The sequence below is a fragment of the Toxorhynchites rutilus genome, chromosome 1, assembly GCF_029784135.1.
Source record: "Toxorhynchites rutilus septentrionalis strain SRP chromosome 1, ASM2978413v1, whole genome shotgun sequence".
Lineage (NCBI taxonomy): Eukaryota > Metazoa > Arthropoda > Insecta > Diptera > Culicidae > Toxorhynchites > Toxorhynchites rutilus.
The window spans coordinates 5,520,098-5,545,835 of NC_073744.1; the positions used below are offsets into that span (position 1 = coordinate 5,520,098).

General features: G+C 37.1%; 1 protein-coding gene across 8 annotated transcripts in view; it reads right to left on the minus strand.

Annotated features, from left to right (window-relative positions):
- The window catches only part of LOC129762149 (filamin-A), a 185,894-nt gene that overhangs the window by 143,389 nt on the left and 16,767 nt on the right, over window positions 1–25,738 (minus strand). The window contains exon 2 of one of the 8 annotated variants that reach the window (XM_055760144.1): window positions 14,892–15,521. The exons of 3 other annotated variants lie outside the window; for them this stretch is intronic. In XM_055760144.1, the coding sequence (XP_055616119.1) occupies window positions 14,892–15,320 (429 nt within the window). In that variant the 5' untranslated portion in view covers window positions 15,321–15,521. Of the gene's footprint in view, window positions 1–14,891; window positions 15,522–25,738 lie in introns of those variants that run through there. 4 more of the 8 variants (XM_055760145.1, XM_055760146.1, XM_055760150.1 and 1 more) reach the window with 4 other exon arrangements.

The window sequence follows — 25,738 nt, forward strand, 5'->3', positions numbered from 1 at the left end:
GGTCTGCAAGTTTACTATAAAAAAAAAACAATGAATTATTATTCATTATATAATTTTTGAATATTGATTTTTTTCACTCCGGATTATCGCATCCTCCGGATAATCGAATCATAAAAAAACGAGTTTTCTCTCGGTAAAATAATTATGATTTGCACTAATTTATTAAACGGTTTTATCTAGCTTGACCCGTTTGTATGTTTGTGATTTTGTAACTTTGTCTGTAGCGCTGTACCACATTAATAGAAATTGAACCCCCTTCTTGTTGACCGATTGATCTGAAATTTGGAACACATCTTTATCTCTGGTGTCATTTTAAAACTGCGTATTCCATGATCTTGAAAATCCGAGATGGCGGCTGCTACAAAATGGCAGATTATGCACATATTTTCTCAAAATCCCATCAATATGAGTATCGAATGAAAGGACTCGACTACTAGAACACAGTTATTTATGAAAAATGAATCCAAAACGGCCACCATCACAAAATGGCGCCATATATATTTTTTTCACAACCCCATCAATATGGGTAACAAATGAAATTGCTCGACTAGTAGAACATAGCAGATCACGGAAAATCCAAATCCAAGATGGCCGCAGTCCCCAAATAACTAATTGCTTCTTAAATGGTTTCATTCAGCTTGACCTGTTTGTATGTATGTTTGTGTGTTTGTAGGGTTGTCCCACATTAATAGCAAATTGACCCCGTTCCTGTTGACTGATTGGTCTGAAATTTTGAATATACAATTAATTCTACTGTCATTATAAAACTGCGTATTCCATGATCTTGAAAAATTCAATTTGGACGTCGTTAAAAAATGGCTGAATGATTTGACTTGGAGAGCACGAAACATAATAAACAACATAAAGTCAAAAGGTTGCCGCCACTAAATGGTCGACTACGTATTTTTTTGCAATCCCCTCAATATCGGTATGAATTGAAATGATTTGTCTAAAAGAATGCAGTACATCATGAAAATATTCCGAAGAAAATTAGGTAAGAAATAAACGTTAGATTTCCATTATCCACAGTCAGTTGTTTCATCATATACCCCACGATTTTATTTTAGCCTCATAATTGCCTTAGATTAATGAAGGAACGGATGTGATAATTACTAACTGCTACTTGTCTAATAATTTTCTAGCTTTTAGTACATTAAACCGTATTGATGGGGTTCTGAGAAAATATGTAATCCGCCATTTTGTAGTAGCCTCCATCTTGGATTTGATGGGGTTGTGAAAAAATTATATATGGCGCCATTTTGTGATGATGGCCATTTTGGATTTGAAGTTATCATAAATAACTATGTTCTACTAGTCAAGTCCTTTCATTTGATACCCAAATCGATGGGGTTCTGAGAAAATATGAAATTCGCCATTTTGTTGTGGCCGCCATCTTAGATTTGAATTTTTCATAAATAACTTTATTCTACTAGTCAAGCCCTTTCATTTGATACCCATATTAGTTATTCAATATGGAATTATTATACAAATTATTCAAATTTCAGAAAATCAAAAATAAAATACTCCGGATAATCGAGTCTTCGGATAATCCATTCCAACCTGTATTTGATTTTTTGATGAAAAACTTGTTTGAAAATACTGATCGATACTCCTTAGTAAGATGTACTTTCAGTTTTTTTTCATATTTTTGTAGCAGCCGTAGCATCGGCCAAGAGCTGGGGATAAGTCATCAAACCGTTATTAACCATTTGAAGAAGCTTGGATTCACAAAGAAGCTCGATGTATGGGTGCCACACACGTTGACGCAAAAAAACATCTTTGACCGTTTCGACGCATGTGAATCGCTGCTGAATCGCAATAAAATTGACCCGTTTCTGAAGCGGATTGTGACTGTCGATAAAAAGTGGGTCACTTACGACAACGTGAAGCGCAAACGGTCGTGGTCGAAGCCCGCTGAAGCGGCTCAGGCGGTGGCCAAGCCCTCATCAACGGCCAGGAAGGTTCTGCTGTGTGTTTGGTGGGATTGTCAAGGAATAATCTATTATGAGCTGCTTCCCTATGGCCAAACGCTCAATTCGGACCTGTACTGCCAACAACTGGGCCGCTTGAAGGTAGCACTCATGAAGAAGAGGCCATCTTTGATAAACAGAGGTTGCATTGTCTTCCATCAGGACAACGCCAGGCCACACACTTCTTTGGTGACGCGCCAGAAGCTCTGGGAGCTCGTATGGGAGGTTCTTTTGCATCCGCCGTATAGTCCGGACCTTGCACCAAGTGACTACCACCTGTTTTTGTCCATGGCGAACGGGCTAGGTAGTCAGAAATTAGCCACAAAAGAGGCCTGTGAAAATTGGCTATACGAGTTTTCTGCCAATAAGGAAGCGAGCTTCTATAACAGGGGTATTATGAAGTTGGCATCTCGTTGGGAACAAGTCATCGGACAAAACGGCGCATATTTGACTTAAAACAGATGATTGTAACTTATTTTATGAACAAATGAAAATTCAAAAAAATACCGCAGGACTTTTTTGACAGCCTAATATATAGTCGACCATTTTTTTTCAACAATTATTTTCAAATCCTATACATAATCGAATCTCAAGAAAACAACTTTTTCGTTGATGTATGAATGTCAAACATTAATAGAAAAATAGCTTTTTTGTGATTCGATTATGTAATGGATTCGAAAATTAACGTTGAAAGTGAAATTGCGATTATATATAATCGAGTCCGACCTGTACTGCGAAAATTTGTTTGGAAGCACTTTTTACTCCCTTACCCAACCAGACCCTTTGGAAATATAAAAAAAAACATTTTTTTTGTACCGCGCCACACTGAAAAAAATCACACATATCTAGAAAAGCCGTAGGAACACATTAAAATATGAATGAGAGTAGTACTGAATCTCTGAATCCCAAAAAAAAAAATTTCAAAATTTCAATATTTTTTTAGTACTTAAATTTTTGATGAATTTTTTTGTGATAATATTTACGGTGTATTTTTATATAGATACACCGTAGTAAGATGCACATTCAGATTTTTTTTTCAAATTTTTATCTCGAAGCTTTTGAGGATGGCGTGAAATAAACGAAAAAGTACGTTTTTCACTATAGATCCTATGTTAAACCACATAGGGGTTTAAAAAACCGCCAGAATTTCTTATTATTATCCTATACAATATTTGGCATACAGCTGGTGTTTTGGCTTGGGGGCACTTTTTACTCCCTTACCCGGCTAGTGGAAAAGGAAAACAGAAACCGAAAATCATACATGATTCCGCGTGAGGATGAAATTTAAGCTGCTTCGATATTAAGTATTTTGAGTGGTTTAATATCAAAATTTAATTCGCTAATGGTTATATTTCGGTTTGTGAGTTATCGGAAAAGCTATATTAGGTATGTACGGAAAAGTAAATAAATGTTTGAGTGGAAAAATTTAAATTATTGAAATAATTGTACTGGTGGGATAAAACGGACAGTTCCCAGTGGGAGTAAGATGGACTATTAAAAGTCTGTTTATTCTATTCCTAAGGAATGTCCTGCGTCTAAAAATGAAAATCAAATCGTCAAATGTAGACTGTTTAGAAGCTGACTGGAACCAAAAGCAAAATAGTTGAGGGTCTGTCCGTTTAGACTGCTGAAAAGCATGATATAACTTCTAGGTGGGTTGATTCGATTTTTTCATCATTTAACGGACATTCGTGATGAGTTCAGACCTTGGTTGAATAAAATTATTTCTCTCACGATCGATAAACCTCTACGCTTCATAGAATACAAACCTGTCCATATTACCCCCACTACATGTCCATTATACCCGCATCGAAAATATTTTTGTACTTTTCGGTCTGTTTTAATTTTATTGAAACACATTGAAAAACACTTTTTGGAAAATATTTGGCCAATTAGGTAGAAAAACAGTATATTGAATTTCAAGAAACTGCATCAAAGTTTTGGGAAACATAAGTTTCCAAAGATATGATTGAAGTTCTTCTTAACATGTCTGTTTTATCCCCACCTCCCCTACTGGCAGTTTATTTTCATATTTCGAATACTCCGAAGTTGCCAAAATCAATATTGACATTTCTCATTAATATGAATAGTCTTATTCTTGAGTCAGTAATCGCTAACATTCAGAACGGAACAGCCAAATGGGCGCGTGAAAGCTATGCAAATGTACAATCACTCAAATTGATAACGAACCCTAGGTCGACTTGTTCGCGAATACACCGTAGTGATCTTGCACACCGGTTATCATTCTGGACATATCGCGAATACCTGTATTTGGTTTATTGCTATGATAATTCTGAATATCACGATAAGTCTATTCGCGAAATGGTCATCGTCTTGGTCGGTGCGTGTGTGAGGCATGAGGGGGGAGAGCAAACTACTCCCGGTGGAGGAATTTTGTTTTTCTCTTCTCATTCCCCCTTTTTTTCGGTGGGTTTCGAGCGAAATCTTGGAAACCGGTTGAGCAGAAGAAACAACATTCATTCAAAAGACGGCAAAAATGCATCCGACGCGCAAAACCCGTTTTCGAACGCACACACATCGCCTCACGCTCTGGGAAAGCAGAAAGAGTGTGTAAGCGCTCGGTCATCGCGGTAAGCCTAAAATGGTCCACGCCTTAGCTTTTTCTCCCTCCCGAAAGGGAATAAAAACCAAATTTAACCCCGGGAGAGATAAGACCCCGGATGGCGTGCGGCGCGTATTATTTACAACCACACAACAATCGAATCCACACACAGTATCAAACTGCCGCGCGGCGCATTGCATCGGCACAAGAATTCAGTGCCCCTATATTAGGGTTTTGGCCATGGCCACCGCCGCCGGTGTCGTGTGTGGTGGCGGCGGCGGCGGAGAAAGACGTAGTCAAAAGCTGGACCGGCACCGACATCGGTTGGTACGGGTAGAGTGGGGGTGATTTCAGTCTTGATGGAGACAGTCAAAAAAAAAAATAAAGGTGTAATAAATTAACGACTAGGGGATAATGGAAATCGGTTTGCTTTTGTCGAGCGGGTAAAGCGTTGACTTGTTGGCTCTGGCCAACGACAGTCATAGAGGGACACAATTGCACGTTTGCGATTATCTCCGGTTTTTAGCTATTTTTGGCGAATGCAAACATTTGTGTTGTCAGGGTAGACTTTTTGCACGAGTATCGTTTCTCATTTTTTTTATTTTCTCTCGCAGATAAGGCGTTACTTATTTCGGTCTGTTTGTTTTTATTATACCAGCTGCCAGCGGATGGAGTACTTTACTTAATGTACTCATTGAAATCAATTGAGAAAACGTAATTAGAAAAGTGTGGGGTGGTATTTCTGATAATAGACGATATATAGAATTGTGATATCATACTTTAAAATGTGTGTATACAGTCATTCCATGCCAAACCGATATAGTGGTTCTCGGATTTTCGTAGAAAGTGGTAGTTTTGTTCTTTATCGCAAAACATTAGACCCTTATTTTTTATATCTTTATTCGGGTGCCCTTTTCCATTTTAGTAGGGTGGTCCGAAAAATATTTTTTTTCACTTTTTCCCAAAAATGACATTTTTCAAAAATTCATATCATTTGAAGATTAAATTGAAGTCAATAAACTAATCTTCTTTGAGAAATATCACACTTGTGGGAAGAATGGATTTTAGTCGCATAGGTCTGGTCTGGTCACACATGAATATTGAACGAAGACTTAAAACATGTTAAATTTGCAAATAACTTAAAAACGAAAAATAATACTTCTCTGATTTTCGGATATATTATGTAAAAGAAAACCTCAGGTTTTCAGAAAAACTATTAAAAAATATATCGCGCCCTCTATCTTTAACCGAGAAAACTATGAAAAACTAACTCAATCAATAATTACAAAACCGAAAATCCAAAAAAAAACTTCAGGCTTCAATTTGAAATGTCCATCATCTGAATCGGTCCGGTAGTTCAAAAGGTATGAATTTTAGTATTGGAAAAAAGGGGGAAAATTGTTTTTTTTTTCAAATCATCGGTTAACTTTGAAAAATCATAACTCAAAAACGAAAAAAAAACATCTCTGATATCGAGATATGTTATGTAAAAAATCCCCAGCTTTGAAATAAAAAAATATAGCGCACATGCTAATAATATTTTGTTTATACCGAGTACTGTTTCCTATTATTCATAGAAACTTCGTATACATTCGTGGAAAAGTTCACTAGACATTGAAATTCGTTTATAAAAAATGTAAACTATTACATCGTTGAATAATGTATTTACTATGATTCCTTGCTGCGGTGGCAGCAAGACACAGACAAACGACCGCAAAGGGTTAGTATAAAACGAAAAATTGTACCATCTTGCAATTCAGTGTGGGCTTTCGTTTAACCACTGTTTTCACGGTATCAAATTACTTTTTATCTGCGCTGTAAGCTTGAAAAATTATTTACTTAAGTTAATATTGTTTTAATACAAGCAGTTTTGAATATCCTTACGTTTCCAATACGAATTTAGTTTTAATTATTCTACTTTCTAACTACGACCATAGATAATTTTAATTTTCAAAACTCACAATAGTTCACGATCCTTTCTTTTATCTTTATTATTTTTTGTTTATGTTTACTTCTGACCACCTTATTTTCCTTCTTTATTTTCTGTCATCTTCTACCTTCAACTTTCCTGTCACCTACATGGTCTACTCTTTGGCAGACCATGTAGTTTCTAGCAGTCATCAGGGTACCCAGCAATAATGGGGTTCGCGTGGAGGCGATCTGGCGTAGTGGTAACATCCATGCCTCTCACGCTAAAGGTCACGAGTTCAATTCTCACTCCCGACATTCTTCCAAAAATGGAAGTAAAAGTGACGAACCAGCCAAATGAGTTGAAAGTCACTATAATACAGATAAAAAAAAAAAAAAAAAAAAAATAATGGGGTTCGCGGCAACAAATTGATTTTTCGGGCCACCCTAAAATGGAAATGACCATCCTAATAAAAAACTAAAAATTATTCGAGGTTGTGTCCAAGACACGATCCCTTTGTTGACGTAGAACTACGTTGTTATTTTATTCAGGTCGCTTGTTTATAACTTCGGATATTATTTTATAATGCAGCGAAATTTCAGAAATAACTACAGGTCGGACTCGATTATCCGGAGTATTGATTTTTCATTTCACTCCGGTTAATCGAATATTCCGGATAATCGAATCAAAACATTTTTTTTCCTTTATTAGTTTTTTTTTCTGCATGTATTTTTGGTTTTTTGAAAATAAAAGGGGACTTTGATTTTTGATTCATCCCCTTAAAGTCAGAAAACACTTTTCTTACATGAAAAAAAAAATATTTGTCCAGATTCTCTCAGGAGGTCATAGACGATCATATTTGATGAAAAAACCCTCCTACGCATATGTTCGAATTTCAACAATGACAGAGTTACGGAACTTTTTTTTTGTTTCGGACTCTGTTGCTTCAAACTGGCTCTACATTGAAAAGTACGCTACGGAAGACGATTCTGATGCTTTCATTTGAAAGATGAGAAAATTTAGTACAGTATATAGTAGTGGGACAACTAAATTAGTGAATTTTAATAACATTTTGGAAGTGAAACACTTAAAAGTTAATAATTTTTAATGTGTTAGTATTAATTTTATCCTAAAAATTTATATTAAACTGGATTGTTTCTATCAATTAAAATGAAGTTCTTTAACCGCTCCACAATTTGTTCTTTGACGCACAACTTCTATCTTTCTTAATTTGGCTGCAATATCGATATAAACAATTCCTGGTGAAAATTCTAGCAAAATCTTCAAAAATCACGATTTTTACCCCACTGTACATGTAATAACCACTTAAACTTCACCTTAACGTTGAAATGTTACATTTCTTCAAGAAATGAGTCATATTTGAAATATAAAAAAAAATATTTTTTTCCAAACTGAATATAATCGAGTCCAAAATTGTATATAATCGAATCACATATAATCGAGTCTATATATAATCGAGTCTATATATAATCGAGTCCGACCTGTACTGTATTCTATTAGTCAAATCATTTCATTTGATACCCATATTGATGGGGTTCTGAAAAAAATATGTAATCCGCCATTTTGTAGTGGCCGTAATCTTGGATTTGCATTTTTCATAAATAGCTGCATTCTGCTAGTCAAGCCCTTTCTTTGATACCCATATTAGCTGTTCAATATAGAATTGTTATACAAATTATGCAAAATTTCCGAAAATCAAAAATAAAATACTCCGAATAATCGAGTCTAAAATTATTATAGATATTCGAATCCCGGATAATCGAGTCTCCGGAGAATCGAGTCCGACCTGTATTTAGTAGAATGGTTTGTCACCTCAAAATGTTTTTTTTATTGTAGAATCAGTTGACGGCAATTGTTTGATGATTGCCCTGACGACAATACATTGGTGGATTGAAGCGACTAGGAATATAAACACTTCTTAAAATTTTTCGTTATACTCAAAATAAACGCTTCTGTTAATATTACTGGCCTCGAAAAAAGTTGAATTACTTTCTCTTGCTCGAGATAAGCGCAACTGTCAGTGGAGAATGTTTTGCTACTGCCCAGCGAAACCAAATCCCATACAGAATTCCAGAACGACATTTACTTTCTTGGTGAGTAAATTAACGAAATAAACTCTTTCTGTTAATCTCAATAACCTCGAAAAGAGTAGCATTTCTTCGTTATGACCAAGATTAGCGCAAATACAAGTTGAAGACACTTTTGCGATTGGGACGCGAACCCAAATAATTCACAACATTAACGCCTGCTTCACCATAGCGAATTGCATTGATGCAAAGGCACCAATGAAACCCTTATGACGACGGAAAACAAGCGATGTTAACTGCTTGGAGTAATGAATAAGACACAAATATCAAATATTGATAGCTTGTGGCAACTAAATATACACACCCTAATCTCCGTTTTGCGCTCTCCTCGATTAGCTTAGCTCTCATCCTTGGTGGAGATAGTTTTGCTACTTTTATGTGAAACCAAATCTCACACCAAATTCCTGAACAATTATTTTATTGGTGAGCATGATGATTCCCCACTCTTCTTCTTCTTGAATGGCGTTAACATTCCCTGTGGAACTTTTGCCGTCTCAACGTATGCATTAACTAGCGTCATTTATTAATACTTAGTTGAGATTTCTTAAGCCAAATAACACGCCTTGAATGTATTCCGAGGGGCAAGCTCTAGAATACGCGTGACCACAGTGCAAGTCGAAAGAAATTTCTTTGACGAAAAATCCCCCGCCCAGAACGGGAATCGAACCCGAACACCCGGCATGATAATGTGAGACGCTAACCACTCGGCCACGGGTGCAATGATTCCCCACACAATTGTGTATTTCGGAACCTTAATGGAATGGTATCAGTTTGATGTAATGATTGCATACCAGAGACATCAGCGAGTAAGTAATTTGGCCGCGTTCACAGCTCAATCCGAAACGAAGACATGTTATGACGCAAAACAAGAAGGAACAAGCGATATTAATTGCTTCGTATCTAGAACGAAGTTAGCTTCAGCGAGATCCAATATTTATCTTCTTCTTCTTATATGGCACTAAGGTTCCTAGAGAAACTTCGCCGTCGCAACGTAGTATTACTTGCGTCATTTTTATTAGTACTTTGTTGAGATTTCTATGCCAAATAACACCGCCTTGAATGCATTCTGAGTGGCAAGCTCTACGCGTGACCACCGTGCAAGTCGGAAGAAATTTGTTTGTCGAAAAATCTCCCGACCAGAACGGGAATCGAACCCGAACCCCCGGCATGATAATGTGTGACGCTAACCACTCGGCCACGGGAGCACATCCAATATAAATATACTCTAGGCAAATATTCCCCTTCGTTCACAAATGAGCCGAATGTATGGGAAAATGGAAATGTTTCTAGTTTCCATCAATTTAAACCGTTTACACACCAGGGGATTATAATATATAGCATAACAACCAAATTTTAGGGAATTCCCGATTCGTTTGGTATGTAAATCGCCAAAATCCGTTCGCGGAAAAAATAGTTATTAACGTTAACTTTATTTCATTAAAACGTGACCTGTTTTCTAATTTGGCACCCTTAATGAAAGACGTAGTTCTACGTCAAAAAACGGGTCCAATGTTTTGCGATAAAGAACAAAATTACCACTTCTGACGAAAATATGAGTACCACTAAATCGATTTAGCATAGAATGGCTGCATATACAGAGGTACCTTGAAGATACCTAACTTCAGGTACAATCTAGGTATAACGTAAACAAATTAAATATGTTTGTACCCATAACGTCCGGTTAAATAAACGAGGTGTATTTGTGTTGTTGGGATTCCAATTCTACTTTGAAAACTGTTCGTGTTTGATTGTGCAACACGAGTAATAAGTTAAAAGTTTGTATTAAGATAAAAAAAGATTTTTTAATATCGCTACGTTTTGTATTTACCCACATGTCTTCAAATGTTTTCCAACGTAACTCCTAAACATATATTTGTACCAAAATGATGTATTTGGAAAAGTAGTTGGAAATTATGAGCAAATTCATAAAATTTACTGAACATGACGGTAGAACACGACAAACATATTAAAACGATATATTTACTACGAAAAAGACAATAAATCAGAAATGTTTTTTAAAATATCTCAAGAATGGCTGCATTTAGGAAAAAATATATTATTTAATTATATTAAAGTTTTTTTGTATATAAAAAAATAAAAAAAGAGTAATTTTTTCGCTCAGTGTATTATTTTTTCACGTTTACTCTTTGTAAGACACTATTTCGATACGACTCATAGATTTAGAGATATAAATTGTCAAAGATTTCTCTTACTAAAAACGATACGCCCTTTTCAAATGTTACACTTGAGTTAAAAAAATTCTCAATTGCTGTGGAGAACTCATATTTCCTCCAACCCAAACGGAATCAAAATTCGAATCAAAAATACTCATGTTTTGTCATTTGTCGATTTCATTTGGAATCGCTCTGATGAAATACCCTTGATATACTATATCAATTTATCATGCACTTTATACGGATTTGTGACCAACAAAAAATTTTCAAAACATATAAATAAAGTTGTGTTCTTCATGATTTCCAGTAGTTTTACAGGAAATTTTAACGGATTCACATGTTTTAAAGGTTTATAAAGTCCACCTTCTACTGGTGTTAATAGGCGCCTCATTTGAGCTAACTTTTCATCAATCACCAGATGATTCGTTGGTACGTATTCAGACCTTTTCTGGATTATAACACTTACAAATATTGTAAACATCAAGCTTGCACACCGTTTGTAACTGATGTAATTAATGCATCTCGATTACCTCAATTCTGATCATGGTTTGTCCGATGCACTGATCAAGGCGTTGTACTATAGGTGGACCGCAATGTCAAAATTGCTGTTCGGCCATTGCTCGTGAAAAAAAATTTGTTTACAAAACAAATCGTATCTTTTGGTGACAAAAGCATTCGTTGGCAAATAGCTGCTGTCGAATCATAACAGTGCAGAAGAATGTTTTAAGTATATCTTTTCGCTTCTAGCTGCGCAATCAATGTCTTCCTTACCAAGCAAAATGTACTTCTGTATTGCTCCCATCGGCGGGGAAAAGAGTACTATCAGCTTATGGCGATGGTGACAAGAAATAACGCTGATTGTGGCCCCACTGATTTCGCTCAGGGAGGAGGAGAATGCTGTGCGTATACCGGGAAGGAGATCCAGAAGATCCGGAAAAGGCCGGGTCAAGTAATTGGCTAGAGCAAATGGAGGTTGTGCACTATTTTTCATGAATATATATTTGCTTATTTTTTTTCTTCAGTTACATTCAGATATGAAACCATAACCACACACCCAAACAAAAAGTAAATAATTCTGAAAGCTACGTCTCGCTACTCGTCTCACGTCATGTCCTGAAAGAGTCAAGAACGAAACACCTATCGTTCAGCATCTTGGCACTGATGATGGTTTGTCCAGTCTGTTACTGTGGCAGTCGCTCGGCACCAGCCGGGTGACGTCTTTAGAGAACCCCCATTGAACTGACAGGAGCCAACATATCGGGTATCCCACTGACATTTTCCCTTTGTTTTCATATGAATTGGGTATCCCACTGACAGTTCTGCTTGAGATTTTGCTAACGATCTTAGCATCAATCATAGCACCCGGCTGCTCGGCACGCTGCAGTTTGTTTATTTTGTTTTGTTGTCCTTCGCGTGAAGCAGAAAAAAAGAGCCTTATTCCCATATCTACTTACACTTATGTTCCCACTACACCTCATTTCACTTTTTTGCACCTATTCCCGTTTTCACTGATCGTGAAGTGTAAAAATGAACTCCGTATAGAAAATAGAGTGGAAGCCAGAATGACCCTGTGTTTATTTCCAATGTCGTTTCTAAGACAAACGTCAGTTGTATTTAGTTTGGTCTATCCTAGAGCAACGTGGTTTGACATATACTCCAGCTGTACCAGATTTTTTGTATCGTACACGAAAATTACTCACACAGATAAAATAAAAACGAGAGGACCCTTATAGCATACCTGGTCACTGTCTAAGTACGTTGATCCTAGAGTTGTGAACGAGTTGTGTCGAAATATATAATTAAGGTTTGATTTGATATTTGTACAAACACTATTTTGTTTGCCACTCTTCAATTTTCAACAGTAGTAAACAATATCAAACACCGAACATGGAAAAAATCAACTGAAATATTCAAGATAACCTAACCATGTACCGACAGGTTCGAAGAACAGACTGAAAAAATATTTTAGGCATCCAATAATTGAATATTTGCTTGTCGTGTTTTGTGTAGAATATATTTGATCTGTACACGTTGACCAAAATTTATCTGTCAAAAAGAGTCAAATATTTGGCTTCGGTCAAACAGTGTATGAGCACCCTTACGAACCCAAAGATTTTACCTTTCTCTACGAGACAAATTTTGCTCTAAATCTAGTAGACCGAAAATATGAACTTGAAAAATATACATAATACTAAAACCATTTCGATTTGAGTTAGAATTTTCTCTAAACGAGTTACTCGTTCCGAAATGCGCAATGCCACCCCAGAATGGATGAACTCGGAGTATTCATAATGAATTCCACCAAATGTTTACAGTTTCGTGTGATACGGAATAAGGTTGTACTCACTCCACGTTGTTTTCAAGTGTAGTGTATTCGGGAATAAAGTTTCTCTGTGTTGAGTGCTGTTCACCTTTAAAATACCCAAGAAAAGGCAATATTCTGAAGAAAGCCTAAATAATGAATGGATCAACATGGTGACAGTTAACTCAATAAGAAATGCAACATCTACTCAAAAAATCGATTTTTCTTAATCATTCAATAATGGTGATTTATAAAACCCGACAAACCATGATCATTTTTCGGAAAAACCATGATCAGAGGTAGACAAACCATGATCACAATTTTTCGTTGAGGAAAATCGTTAAAAAACATAAGAAAAGGATAATTTGAACGCTTTATGTATTATTAGCAACTAGACAACTAGGAAACTCGTTACCGATCCGTGGTTTCTGGCATTGTGAGCTATTACAAATTAAGCGCTCCGCCGAGCAGAGAATACCACAGATGTCACATCCGGTGTCGGAAATCGCTGTCTTCTTCCTGAATTCATCAGCTAGATCCACCTCAAATATAACGCCTAGCACCCTGTGGCATCTTTTCGACTCATTTCCTCGTGCAGCGATTAATCCGAACACCACTCCAATACGTGACTCATCGGGTCTCTTCCGTTGATGAACCGCTGCACTCCATAAAATGACCACAAGCACGAACTTATCGCACACGTTCGATGGCATTCCTTCCGATACATTAGGGCACGTCTCACTGGAGGAAGCGTACAGTCGGAAGGGAACTCAGAGGACACCAAATAAAAACAAAATACTCTAAAGCCTTGAATGAGATATCGAGCATAAAATTGAACCATTTTCATGGAGCAAAATCTCTAATTGGACTGCTTAGAGAGGCCCAACAGATAGGATCACAACAAACTGTGTTAACATAATTTCCTCATTTCCTCTTTTTATCATCCCGCATTCCAACTGACAAAAAAAAATCATGCTTTTCGCTAAGAATGTTCAAGCCCATTGCGTAATTTACGATCTTTTTTATCTTTATAGGCGCAGGAGTGCCGAGGGTAAGTCGAGTTCAATAATTGGATGATAAGTTATGTTAAATTTAGAGCGCGCTTCATGAATCACTGCGATCGACCGAAAAGTGAGTTAATTTGTCCAAAAGGAGGGTCTTAGGTAATCGACCGTAGTTTTATCGGAAGAAAGCAAGGAAAGAATCGGATTATGTTATCACAAGTAGCTAATTACTGCTATAGAAAAAAAAAAACTCGGCCACGATTGGGAGTTGATGGTTCTGGAATTCTGATTGAGCCATAATTTAGATGAAACAAGGGAGCATTTCTTGCGGGGCTTCAATTTGTGATATGGAACCATAACGACTTTTCGACTGTGGGTTAGTATAAGCTATTGCGATCGTTTAGGAGTACGCAATTGGTCATCGTGGGATTTATCCAGACCATACATGATGTAAGCAATGATCAGCAAGCCAGAAAAAATCACAAACTGCGACCAGAGATGCTGTGTCCATAATCTTATCTCTGGGATGCAATGGGAATGAAGGCACTGCACACAGAAACATTCCAACGGCAAACGTCAAAAGGCTATCAAGTGTTTTTTTCTCATCAAAATCATCACTCTGCATACATAACAATAAAAAATGCACCATTTGCGTTAATGAATAAAAAGAACGGGATTCCTTTGAAAGAAAATAAGAGGAAATCATAATCCGGCCAGTGTTTAGCTCTTCTTTCACCGTCTTGTTGCCACCTGACGCAACCTGTTAAAAGCCATTCGAAGGTTCTCACGCCAAATATTTCGGTTAACTAGTATTCACTCCAAAGTCACTTCAACAACTCCACTCATCACCGCTGTCCATACCGCTTTTTCCGGTTTCTTCTCGGACGAAATGCTCCTGTGGTTTAGCTTCCGGTCAAAAACACTGCTCAGTTGACTGAGGACACTAGCACGAGCCTTCAGCACGTTCTGATCGTAGTCTTCACTGACCACTGCAGGACTCTGATTACTAGGGTAAGGACTATTGCTACTACTACTACTTTTACCACCACCACCACTGCAAACTCGATTGTCAACCGAGGAACGACAATTGCTGGAAGTACTTTGACGAACGTCTCGACTTGAACGCGGTCCGGTTTCAACTGACGAGCAATCACCTCCACCAATACTGCTTCTGCTGGCGAGGCTTTGGGCTCTGCTGCCATGGGTTCGATCTCCCCCGCCCTTCTCGTCAGCCGTGCTGCCCACAGGGGATCCACTGCTGACGGAATTTATGCTCGATCGTCCATACATCTTTATTTCTCTCTGTCTCTCTCTCTGTTCACCAATTTATTCCACTCTCTGTTTGTTTGAATTCAACACCCGGTAAACAAACACTTGTTGATTTTCTGCTCAACTGCCAAATCACCACCACCACCAATATCAGACCCAGCAATTCTTTATGTGGTTAAGTCGCTTCAATGCAAGATGCTCATCAATTTAATTCAATTTCGGCTGAAATTAGATAATGACCAAGCATAAATATATTCACTAGCTGAAAACATTTGCCAATCTCCCGGGAGCGAGAATATGTTGCCAATTTACCGGCTTTCTCACACAGTGATTGTGCAATGCTCTCTCTCGCGTATGGCGGAGCAGTTAAACATATCTCTTTCAATTTGCTTGCTGTCAGCGTGTCACGTGCTGAGAGAGTGTTGGTCGTTGTTTTTTGTTTCGAGTGTTTGTTTTACGCTTCAGTTTGGAGCAGTGTTGCCGTATGATATTGTGTGGAATAATGAAATCAAGAAGGATCTATGGTACTAGGTGAGGCCGTTCCGTCACTAAGTTGGTTAGGGGAGCGGTATATGAAAACAGTACGGATGAAAGCAGAAGGGGAATTATTTGCTTGTAGCGTGAAAGAGACAGACTGATCACGAGCTGAGAGAGAGGAGCCAGCTCGCGTTTGTTGTGATCGCCCTTATGTCAGCGCGAACCAGTCACGGTGAACCAAGGGGAAGTATTGAAATATGTAGAAAATTTTAACATAACATTTTTTTTGCAAGAAATTTTATGTGAAAATGATTTTGAGTGTCTACGCGTTTTATGTTTGTTAGTTATTGATCCCAAAACTAGTTTCAATAGCTCAAAAATTGCTTTGAAAGCAAGCTATTGAATTCACAAAAATCTGTATAAGCAGGTGCCAGCTTGTGAATCCACTCAATTATGATTGTATAGCGGTTGGATTATGTTATCGCTGCTCAAGATTGATATGGTGAAGCTAATTATATCACACCTTTTAGTTTTGTGGACGAGACTGATTGGTTCACCTTCACTATCTGTTCGGGCGGTTTGAGGAAAACCCGCCGACAACAATGGTCACACACTTACTAGAAATAAACTATCAATTTGTAGGTTAAAAGTTCTCTATATTTCTCTGGTATTTTTCGCTTGCACTTTCACGTTAGGACGTGTTCGCTCTGACTGTTTGGAAATGAATAATTTCACTTCGTTACGCTGCTGTACTTCATTGCCCACTGATGGGCTGATGCGCAGTAGGGATGACGTGACTGCGTTGATGTTGCTGTTGTTATTGTTTTAGTGCTTTATGGTTCGTTTCTGCTTCGGTAGGATTATTTTGGAATTTTGTCGTTTGTATCATGGTCGAATGGAATGTGAAACTGAATATCGTGCGCGGACTGTGCACTGGTTTTGTAGAAAATGGGTTTGTGGCTACTTATAAATTTCATCATTTGTGGCTCTCAATAGGCGGATTTATAATGCATGAATCTTACTTCCGTTGAAAACGGAACACTATCGGTCAATTTGATAGGACATTCAGTGCTTCTACTGCCTTGATAAGCGACCTGCATGCCAAATTTGAAATTTTAATATGAATTTGTCACCAGCGATGAGCAAGAAACGAAAAAGACGTCGAGAGACTGGCAGTATAACTCTCATTTTCTTCCGAATCGTGATCACTGCCTATGCAAACAGTTGGTACTGCATCCTTTTTAGTCAACCTATTATTATTTCCATCGGACACAAAAAAAACTTTCCTCAAAATGCACCTGGTAGAAACTAATGAAATAATATATTCCACATACGCTGCACATTGCGTCGGGTAAAAGGTAATATCGGGGACATAACCGGAGGGACGTAGGACTACGCCAAAGATTGTCAAAAATATAAATATTGGTTTATTTTCATTTGTTCGAATTTAGGTCAAGTTATTTCACTTCAGAAAAACAAGCTCTAAATACGTAATTCATTATTTCATATTTATATACAGTGCAGATGTAATGTAGACAAACTAAATGCGCAAACCATTATCAAAGCAGTGAAGCAATAGAACATCCGAATAAACCTTCACCCTCAACATTAGCATGTTGATTGTTTGGTGCCAAGAGCAAAACTTCATCTCAAATGCTGTGAAAAACATCGTTCCCAAATTAATAATCCACAAATTTGTTTCTGCACCACCTTTCGCTGAACGGCTACAGTAATCCGAACCGAACCGGTAATGTTTTGGCAGCGTAGTGATAGCAACCGCCGCAAAACGAAACATTCCTTTTGTTTTCAATCGAAGAAAACTACTCTCGCCGCTGGAAAATGCCTTTTTCACGCTTGACTTTTAATCCGGAAACCATGAATGAATTCGCGAAAACTAAATGAACGATCGGAAAAAGTCACAAATGAGCCCAAAACACCCATAAATTCACACAAGATCTCATCCGGCAAAGGAATCATAAAAATTTGTTTGCTTATTATTTCGGATATTGTTTTAGAAATCATCGAAATAATTCTTCAGGACAACTATATCGAAATAATCAGAAGTAAAAGAAACTTGTTTGAGTGGGCCGATGCTGCTGGAAGCCATGATGTGGGCTGACCTAGTACATCTTTCATTATATCCCACATGATCAGTGTTCAAATTTTCGTTTTCCCCCCATATATTCCTGTTAGACGTAATCCTACGTCAAAAGCCAAATCGAGGATAAAAACGCACAAATGTACTCACAAACAAAGATTCACGTCAAGTTCGAACACTTTTCTCATAGATGAATGCCAACAACTTGTTTGATTGAAATTGTCCGATTTGAATTTTCTTGATGAGAAAGCGCAAAAAGAATAAGAAGAAAACAAACTATCTGTCATTCAGCTGGCTCCTCTCTCTCAGATCACGAGCGAGCTTCGGCACTAGCGTATTGTGTTTCGTTTACAAACAAAACACAGTAGACTTCCAAGATGGCTGAAGAGTGGTTTTAGCAAGTTGGCCCACCTTAGGATATACTTCTAGGCGCCTTGAATGAAATGAAGGAGACGAGAGTGCATATATTCTTGAATTACTACTCAGGGGAAGAGGTGATAAAATGGACACGCCAAGGAATATGCCCTTTTACTGTGTCTACATACTGCTACAATTTCCGTTTTTCGAAGAATACTCTAGCCTAACTAAGCGATTTTTACTATAAAACATAAAAATAGTACACTTCTCATTAAAAGTAAATAATGGTGGTGGTAAAATGAACATTTACACATATCATGCTAAATAGGATAGATTTATGCGTTGTTTCTTATCAAAATTTGTTTAAATTATTATTGAAATGAATGTATGAAATAAGCTGGGCCTATTCACCTAGAGTCGTAAATGATTTTTTTCATGCATACAAAAACGTAGTAAGAAACACAAGAGGCTGAGTTTTGGTTGGGGTGGCATATTTTTCCAGGGTCAAAGTCACAAAAAGGAACCCCTTGAAGAGCAACATGTGATCGGTAGATCAGCTTTAGAAAACATAACATTATAAGTCGTTATCCAGTGGTGGCTCATTTTGCCCCCAAACGACAAAGTTATTTCGAATGCAAATTAATCACTGAAATCGAACAAAATATCTGTATGCCTCTTCATAAATATGTGAACCATCGTTCCAGCTAATGATTTGTCGACGATATCAGGTGGGATAAAATATATTTCAAGAGAAATTCCTTAAATACGATTCGCTCTAAATTACATCCGAATGGCTAACGAGAGAACAATTTCTGTTTTTGCTTATTATTTTCAACATTTGACAGATTCATGCATAACAGTCTGCATAATAGTGTCTCGAATAGCTTCAATAGTTCTAAAAATAGGGTGGTCAATAAGTATCAATTGGGTTTTAGTTAAATTATTGAAATTTAAGCACTAGTTCATTTTACCACCCCTGCCTATTATCCTGCATTTTCCCTACTCGCATAAAGGGCTGTCCACATACCGCATGGACAGAAAAGGCACTACTTTGTAGACCCCCCTCCCCTCCGTGGACAAGCGTGGACATTCATTATATGTACCTCTCCCCCTGTTATTCTTTGATTTGATTTCTTCAACATTGTTCCAGAAGCAACATTTCTCCAACATTGTCCGAGAAATCAAATTATCTGATTTGATTTCTCCAACATTGTCCGAGAAGTCTTGATATTTCCCCGCTAAAACTGATAACATAAAATCTCACAATACCAGGGCTATGGAGTCGGAGTCGGAAGGAATTTTAATGTAATAGGAGCCGAAGTCGGAGTCGAAAAAAATTTACCGACTCCGACTCTGACTTCCAAATCAATGACTTCCGTCGTTTCGCATCTCGGTACGGGAGGTTGCATAGATGGAAGCATAAGTCGAGTTCGACCGTGTGAACGGAGAGATATACAATACGAAGTGCTTGCCAGATATTGCCGGCTCCATCAAGAAGTATCATGCAAAGTGAATGTGATCTTTTGACTGGGCTAGGCCTCAGAAATTTATTCCAAGAGATCACCGGGGGAGATGGACCGGCTGGAGAAAAACGTTATATCGAACCAAAAAAAATTTCAGGCGACCGGAGGATCTACTCCAAAAATTTTGTGACCAAAAAGAAGAGCAGCTGATCGCCAAAGCCACGGAAGAGCTAAAGAACATGTCGACATTCATACTTCTATCGTCCATGGCTAAGTGTTCAGCCAGCTGCCGCAAGGTAGTTTGTAGTTTTTTCATCACCATCCGAAAATAGTTTATTCAATGCATACGTTATTGAAAACGATATCGATATCATCATGCTGTTCGAGTTATAAAAATGTTGTATTGTATTTTGTAGTTTTGACTCGTTTAACACCCGAATTGCCGTTCAAACTAATAGATGTTAGGCATGAGTCTTCGGCAGTATCTGATGTCGTTCACTTAGCTGACCCGTTGATTCACCATCTTATTAGCATTAGTTTATTATTGCAAAATATTTCAGACGGCTATCAATTTTACAGATTGGATAGTGCCTGACGGTTACAATGAACCTAGCCAAAAGAAAACACCTGCAGCATTATCGCGATGGATGACTTTATCGACTAATAATCCTTCTGTACAACTTCCTAAGTCCGGAAAATTCGTACTAAATTTTAAGGAAAAAAAAAACAAAAGCATAATTTTTGTAGACATACATACAGTTTTAGTATGCCATACATTGGCATACTAAAACTTGACATGGTGCTTTTTATGCTTTTTAGTGAGTCGAGGTTTTAACAAAAAACCTGAAGATGTAATATCCGATGAGCGCTGGGGGTGGAGTAACAAATCTGCCACATAAAAAAAAACTTTCAAATTGTCAAAGACACATTAGGTTTAGTATTGTCCTGAAGGAACGTCTGTTATGTCTTATTCTGGTCTCAAACTCGGCCCAGAAGCATTCTTGATTGCCGAGCAATACTTTTTGGTATTAATCGTCTGGTTGCTCGGTAAAAGCTCATGGCACATAATTTATTTCCGACCCCACCAAATACAGAGCATGACTTTTTTCGGGCGAAAACCTTGTCCTAAGATTTTTAAAGCTCAACATTCTTGTAAAATGTTGGATTTTTCATTTTCCATCGCGATTTGCCACAAATATGTGTTTTCGTTGCGTTCACGTAAAAAAAAATTGTAACCCGTGCATTGTAGCGTAATGTGCTCCCGTGGCCGAGTGAATGGCGTTACACCTAACATGCCGAGAGTTCGGGATATTCTGAATTTTCCAGAGAATCTAATAGAGCGTACTACAAAATTTCCTACATTTCAATAATGAAAAGCACCAATGAATGGATGTGTTATTCGTCTTTCATTTTCGCGAAGTCTTAGGATTTCTCAACAAATTTAAACGGCACAGTTTTTAAATCAAGGACGGAAGCTGAATTGAAACCTGCATCTAGGGTAACAGTGTCGTGATTTTTAATGTCACATAAATTCTAACATTCTTTGATGGTGTCTTCATCTGAGCGGAATACTTGGCCGCTTTCAGCTCAGGTGCATTTCTTTCAGAACACGCATTTCAGGGAAGAAGTTCAGCCACATGGAAAAATATGGATATTTGACCGGGCAGCATTGTCAGGCAAACCTTTTTATTGATAAATACAAAGTATTTAATAGGCGGAAAATTTTGTAAAATACATAGTAGATTTCATTAATTTTTGATCATAGACGTGAATGTTTATAAAAAATATATTTAACGTATCCACGTGGATATTGCTTAGACCCCTTTCTCCTCATCGTGGATATCTTCATACTCCCTACCCTATTAGCTCCGACCACAGAATATTCTACACGATTCCGCTTGTATGGTATTCCATCTTTATAAAAGCAGACAACCATAGTCTCGTTCAGCGTTTTGGAGTCAGTTTTGATAACATCATTTAAGCCGTAGAAGCCGTCTTTAACATCGAAACTCGTTCAATATCTAGGCACAACAGGGTGTGTTTCTAACACTTTGGAAATATTCATTTATGTTCCAGGTTCTCAAGAAAGGAGACAAGCAGAAAATTATCGAGGGATCTTATCGCCTAACGCCTGTTCCAAAATATTCGAGATCATAATCAACGACACATTATTTTCTTGCTGCAAAAACTATATTTCTGCACATCAACACGGTTTCTATTCAAAGAGATCTGTCTCAACGAATCATGTTCCTTTCGTTTCGCTTTGCCTCAGGAATATAAATGTTGGAGCGCATGCGGATGTTGTGTACACTGACCTGAAGGCTGTTTTTGATATGGTTGATCATAACATACTGCCTACCAAACTTGAGAAGCTTGATGTATCTCCAAGGCTCACTCGTTGGTTCAGGTCGTACCTTACCAACCAAAAAACGTGTGTGAGAATTGTGAATTTACAAATGAAATCGAACTAAAAATGCAAATTTTAAAAACTTTAAAAACTATTTTTGATTCGAATGAAAGGTTGTATTCCGTTTGGGTTGGAGGAAATATGAGTTTTCCACAGCATTTGGGAATTTTTTGACTCAAGTGTAACTTTTGAAAAGGGCGTATCGATTTTAGTAAGAGAAATCTTTGATAATTTATATCTCAAAATCTACGAGTCGTACCGAAATAGTGTCTTAGAAAGAGTTATATAGTATTGATGTTAAAACGTGAAAAAATATACATTGAGATAAAAAATTAGTACTCTTTTTTTATTTACAAAAAAAACTTTAATTTTCAATATCTAAATTACATATTTTTTATTTATTTTTTATTTTTTCACATAAAATAGAAATCATATAGAAAATTTAAAAAATTAGTCCAAGATGGTAAAACTATTTTTGGTGAACTTTGTGGAACATCGAATTTTTATAAATTATCGAAACTTGAAATTTTTGTATGTTAAAAATCATTTTTAGCCACAAATTATGAATCCTGATGTAATTTAAAATTAAAATAAAACACTTTATTAGTCTCCTTCTAAATGCAGTCATGCGCGAGATATTTGAAAAAACATTTCTAATTTATTGTTTTTATGTATTTTTTATTTTTTTTTTCATATAAAATAGAAATCATGTATAAAATTAAAAAAGTAAAGTAAAACAGTGATGATGGTAAAACTATTTTTGACGAACTTTGTGGAACATCGAATTTTGCTGAATTTTCTAAACTTGAAATTTTTTTTATACATTCATTTTTAGGCACAAATTGCTACTGTTTTGAAGAGTGGTGCTTAAGATTTTTTTGACTAAGTGTTTAAAAATGCAACGCCATTACATCTCACCGAAGACTCAAGCCAATAACGTTTACATACTTGATCGATATGTATGCATTGCTACGCGTGGAAAAAATATGTAATCTAATAATCTAAGCTAATAAATCTATAATAAGCATCTCGGATTCATCTTTAAAATTTCCAATGAATTTCGCGATCCCACTTGCCAGGAACCATTATTCTGCACGCTTGTTTGATTTGTTCTGGAATTCGACGTGGTGGTTTTATGCTCATATCAAACATTGTGGATTGAAAGGATCCAATCTATTCAGAAAAAAATTGTTCGTTATGCCTTGACAGTTGACAGTTACTGGGTCTTGAGTCACTTCTGAATAAAAAGAAGAGAAGCCAGGTAATGTTTGCAGCCAAAGTGCTGTTGGGAGAAATAGACAGTCCTGGTATTCTTGCGGAGATGAACATCTATGTACCTGAGAGAATTTTTCGCTGGTGAAGCCTCATTCATCTTGAAACCCGTTTGGCGAACTACGGCTTACACGACCCGGTTCACTTCATGTCAGCACGATTCAATGTATGTTATGAGTTCAATGTATGTTATGGATTTTCCACCAATTTTCAACTTGACAACATGAAATAAATAAAGAAATTAGAATAAGAAGTAGTCTTTAACATGGAATGTATTATCCTTCCAGAAGAACATGCGTGCGATCAACGCTCATGACCTCTTCATGAACTCCGGAAAACTCTGAAAGAAAATGCGAGAATTGCATTCTCATATGTTATGAAGTAGCATCGTAAAAGACGTTGTTAGTCCAACTGAAATTCGCGTTAATGAAACTGATCTTCGTATTGTGTTAATGTGAAGCGTAAATGGTGGTGGATTTTCGGTTGGAATAACGCATTCTGAAAATCAAGGTCATGAAAGAAAAATTACTTTTCCGTATCAAATATGTATTCCATTTCATGAAGAAACAAATGCAAATTATTAAAGAATCTTGAACGAGAATTGTGTTCATAACCTTTGATCCTTTTCAAAAATTATGCGAAATTTAATCAATAGCATTCAATTGCTTTCAAACTCCCACGAGCAGATTGCATTATTTTATGCTGACAACACTGTCTCTATAAAGAGAGAAATTACAGCATTAATAGAGAAGATCGGTGCAGTGACTGTCTTCCACAGAAAGAAGTACACAGCACACACTAAATCCCCCGAACGTATGCAACACTCAGCACACTTTGGCTTTAATTTTTTAATTCATTTGACATTCACACTTAAAAGAGGTTCATGAGTATTGAATTTGGTATGAACAACTTTTATTAAAAAAATTGACATCCTGTCGCACGTTTTCTATGCTGGCGCATCAACGCAATGACGCACAGCATTTCCAGAAAATTTTATATTAATACGCAGCTTCCCTTTCAGATTACGGCCAGGCTGAATCACGCATCTTAGATGATGATTAAGTGAAAACAAATCCATCCCACCACATCTGTGAACGGTGAGGTATTTTTGCCGACCAACAGCCAGCAGCCAGCTGATTCACGCTTGCCGATGTCGAGAGAATGATCTCTTGACAGGCGCAGCGAGAGGTGTGACTATCATCTCCGGGGCTTAAATGTTCACAAGAGTGCCTCAATGGGGATGGGGATGGGTGGATTCATGAAGCTGGACGGACGTTCGGTTCCTTTACACTTATAGCTGATTTACACATTGACCAGTAATTGGCGCCAGTTACTTGAACGTCAACGGCACGCCATATTTAGATCACCTATTGACTGGTGCTGTGCGTTCATACACATTTCCAGCAACTGGACACCTTGGCTGTCACTTTATCCTCGATGACGAATGACAGTGTCGAGTCTGGTGGCGATAACCATTTTGGGAGGCAAATTAATCTTTATCGGTTTTGTAGGCCCGGAGGCAGTTTTAAATTGTCAAAATTTGAATGAAAAATTTTACTTCTTGTTAATTTACTAATTAAAACACGTCGTACTGAACCTTCATCAGCTGTTTTTATATAAATTTCCTGATATTTCCATGATTTCATTGTCTATTATTATTTTCGCTTCACAAATCGAACACATGAAGCACAATGCCGTCAACGCGAATGAAGATTCTTCCATGTATACGTTGATGGAATTGAATTTGATGTTCCTTGTACCATCGAACCATCCAGTGTTGGCAAATGTACAAATTTATCCGGAAAGGTATATTTTTTCAGTTTTGTTTGTTTTGTTCTGTACGGTAAGAACACAGATTTTTCTCATAAAGCACCGATAGGAACTGTATTTAAACGGTTTTATTTAGCTTACCCTGTAATTTGTATGTTTGTATGTTTGTACGTTTATATGTTTGCAACATGTTTGTCTGTAGCGCTTTACCACATGAATAGAAATTTGAGCCCTTTCCTGTTGACCGATTGATCTGAAATTTGGAATACACCTTTATCTCTGCAGTCATTATAAAACTGGGTATTTCATTATTTTAAAACTCCAAGATGGCTGCCGCTACAAAATGGTTGATTACATATTTTCCCAAACTCCTTCAATATGGGTATTAAATGAAAGGGCTTGGCTAGTAGAACACAATTATTCATGAGGAATGCAAATCCAAAATGCCATTTTCTAGCGGCGGCCAAATCAAATTTTCCATGAACATCGAATACGCAGTTTTATAATGACAGTAGAATTAAAGGTATGTTTCGATGTTTGTTGGGATTTTTCATGATCTACTGTGTTCTACCAGTCGAGCACCTTCATTTGATAC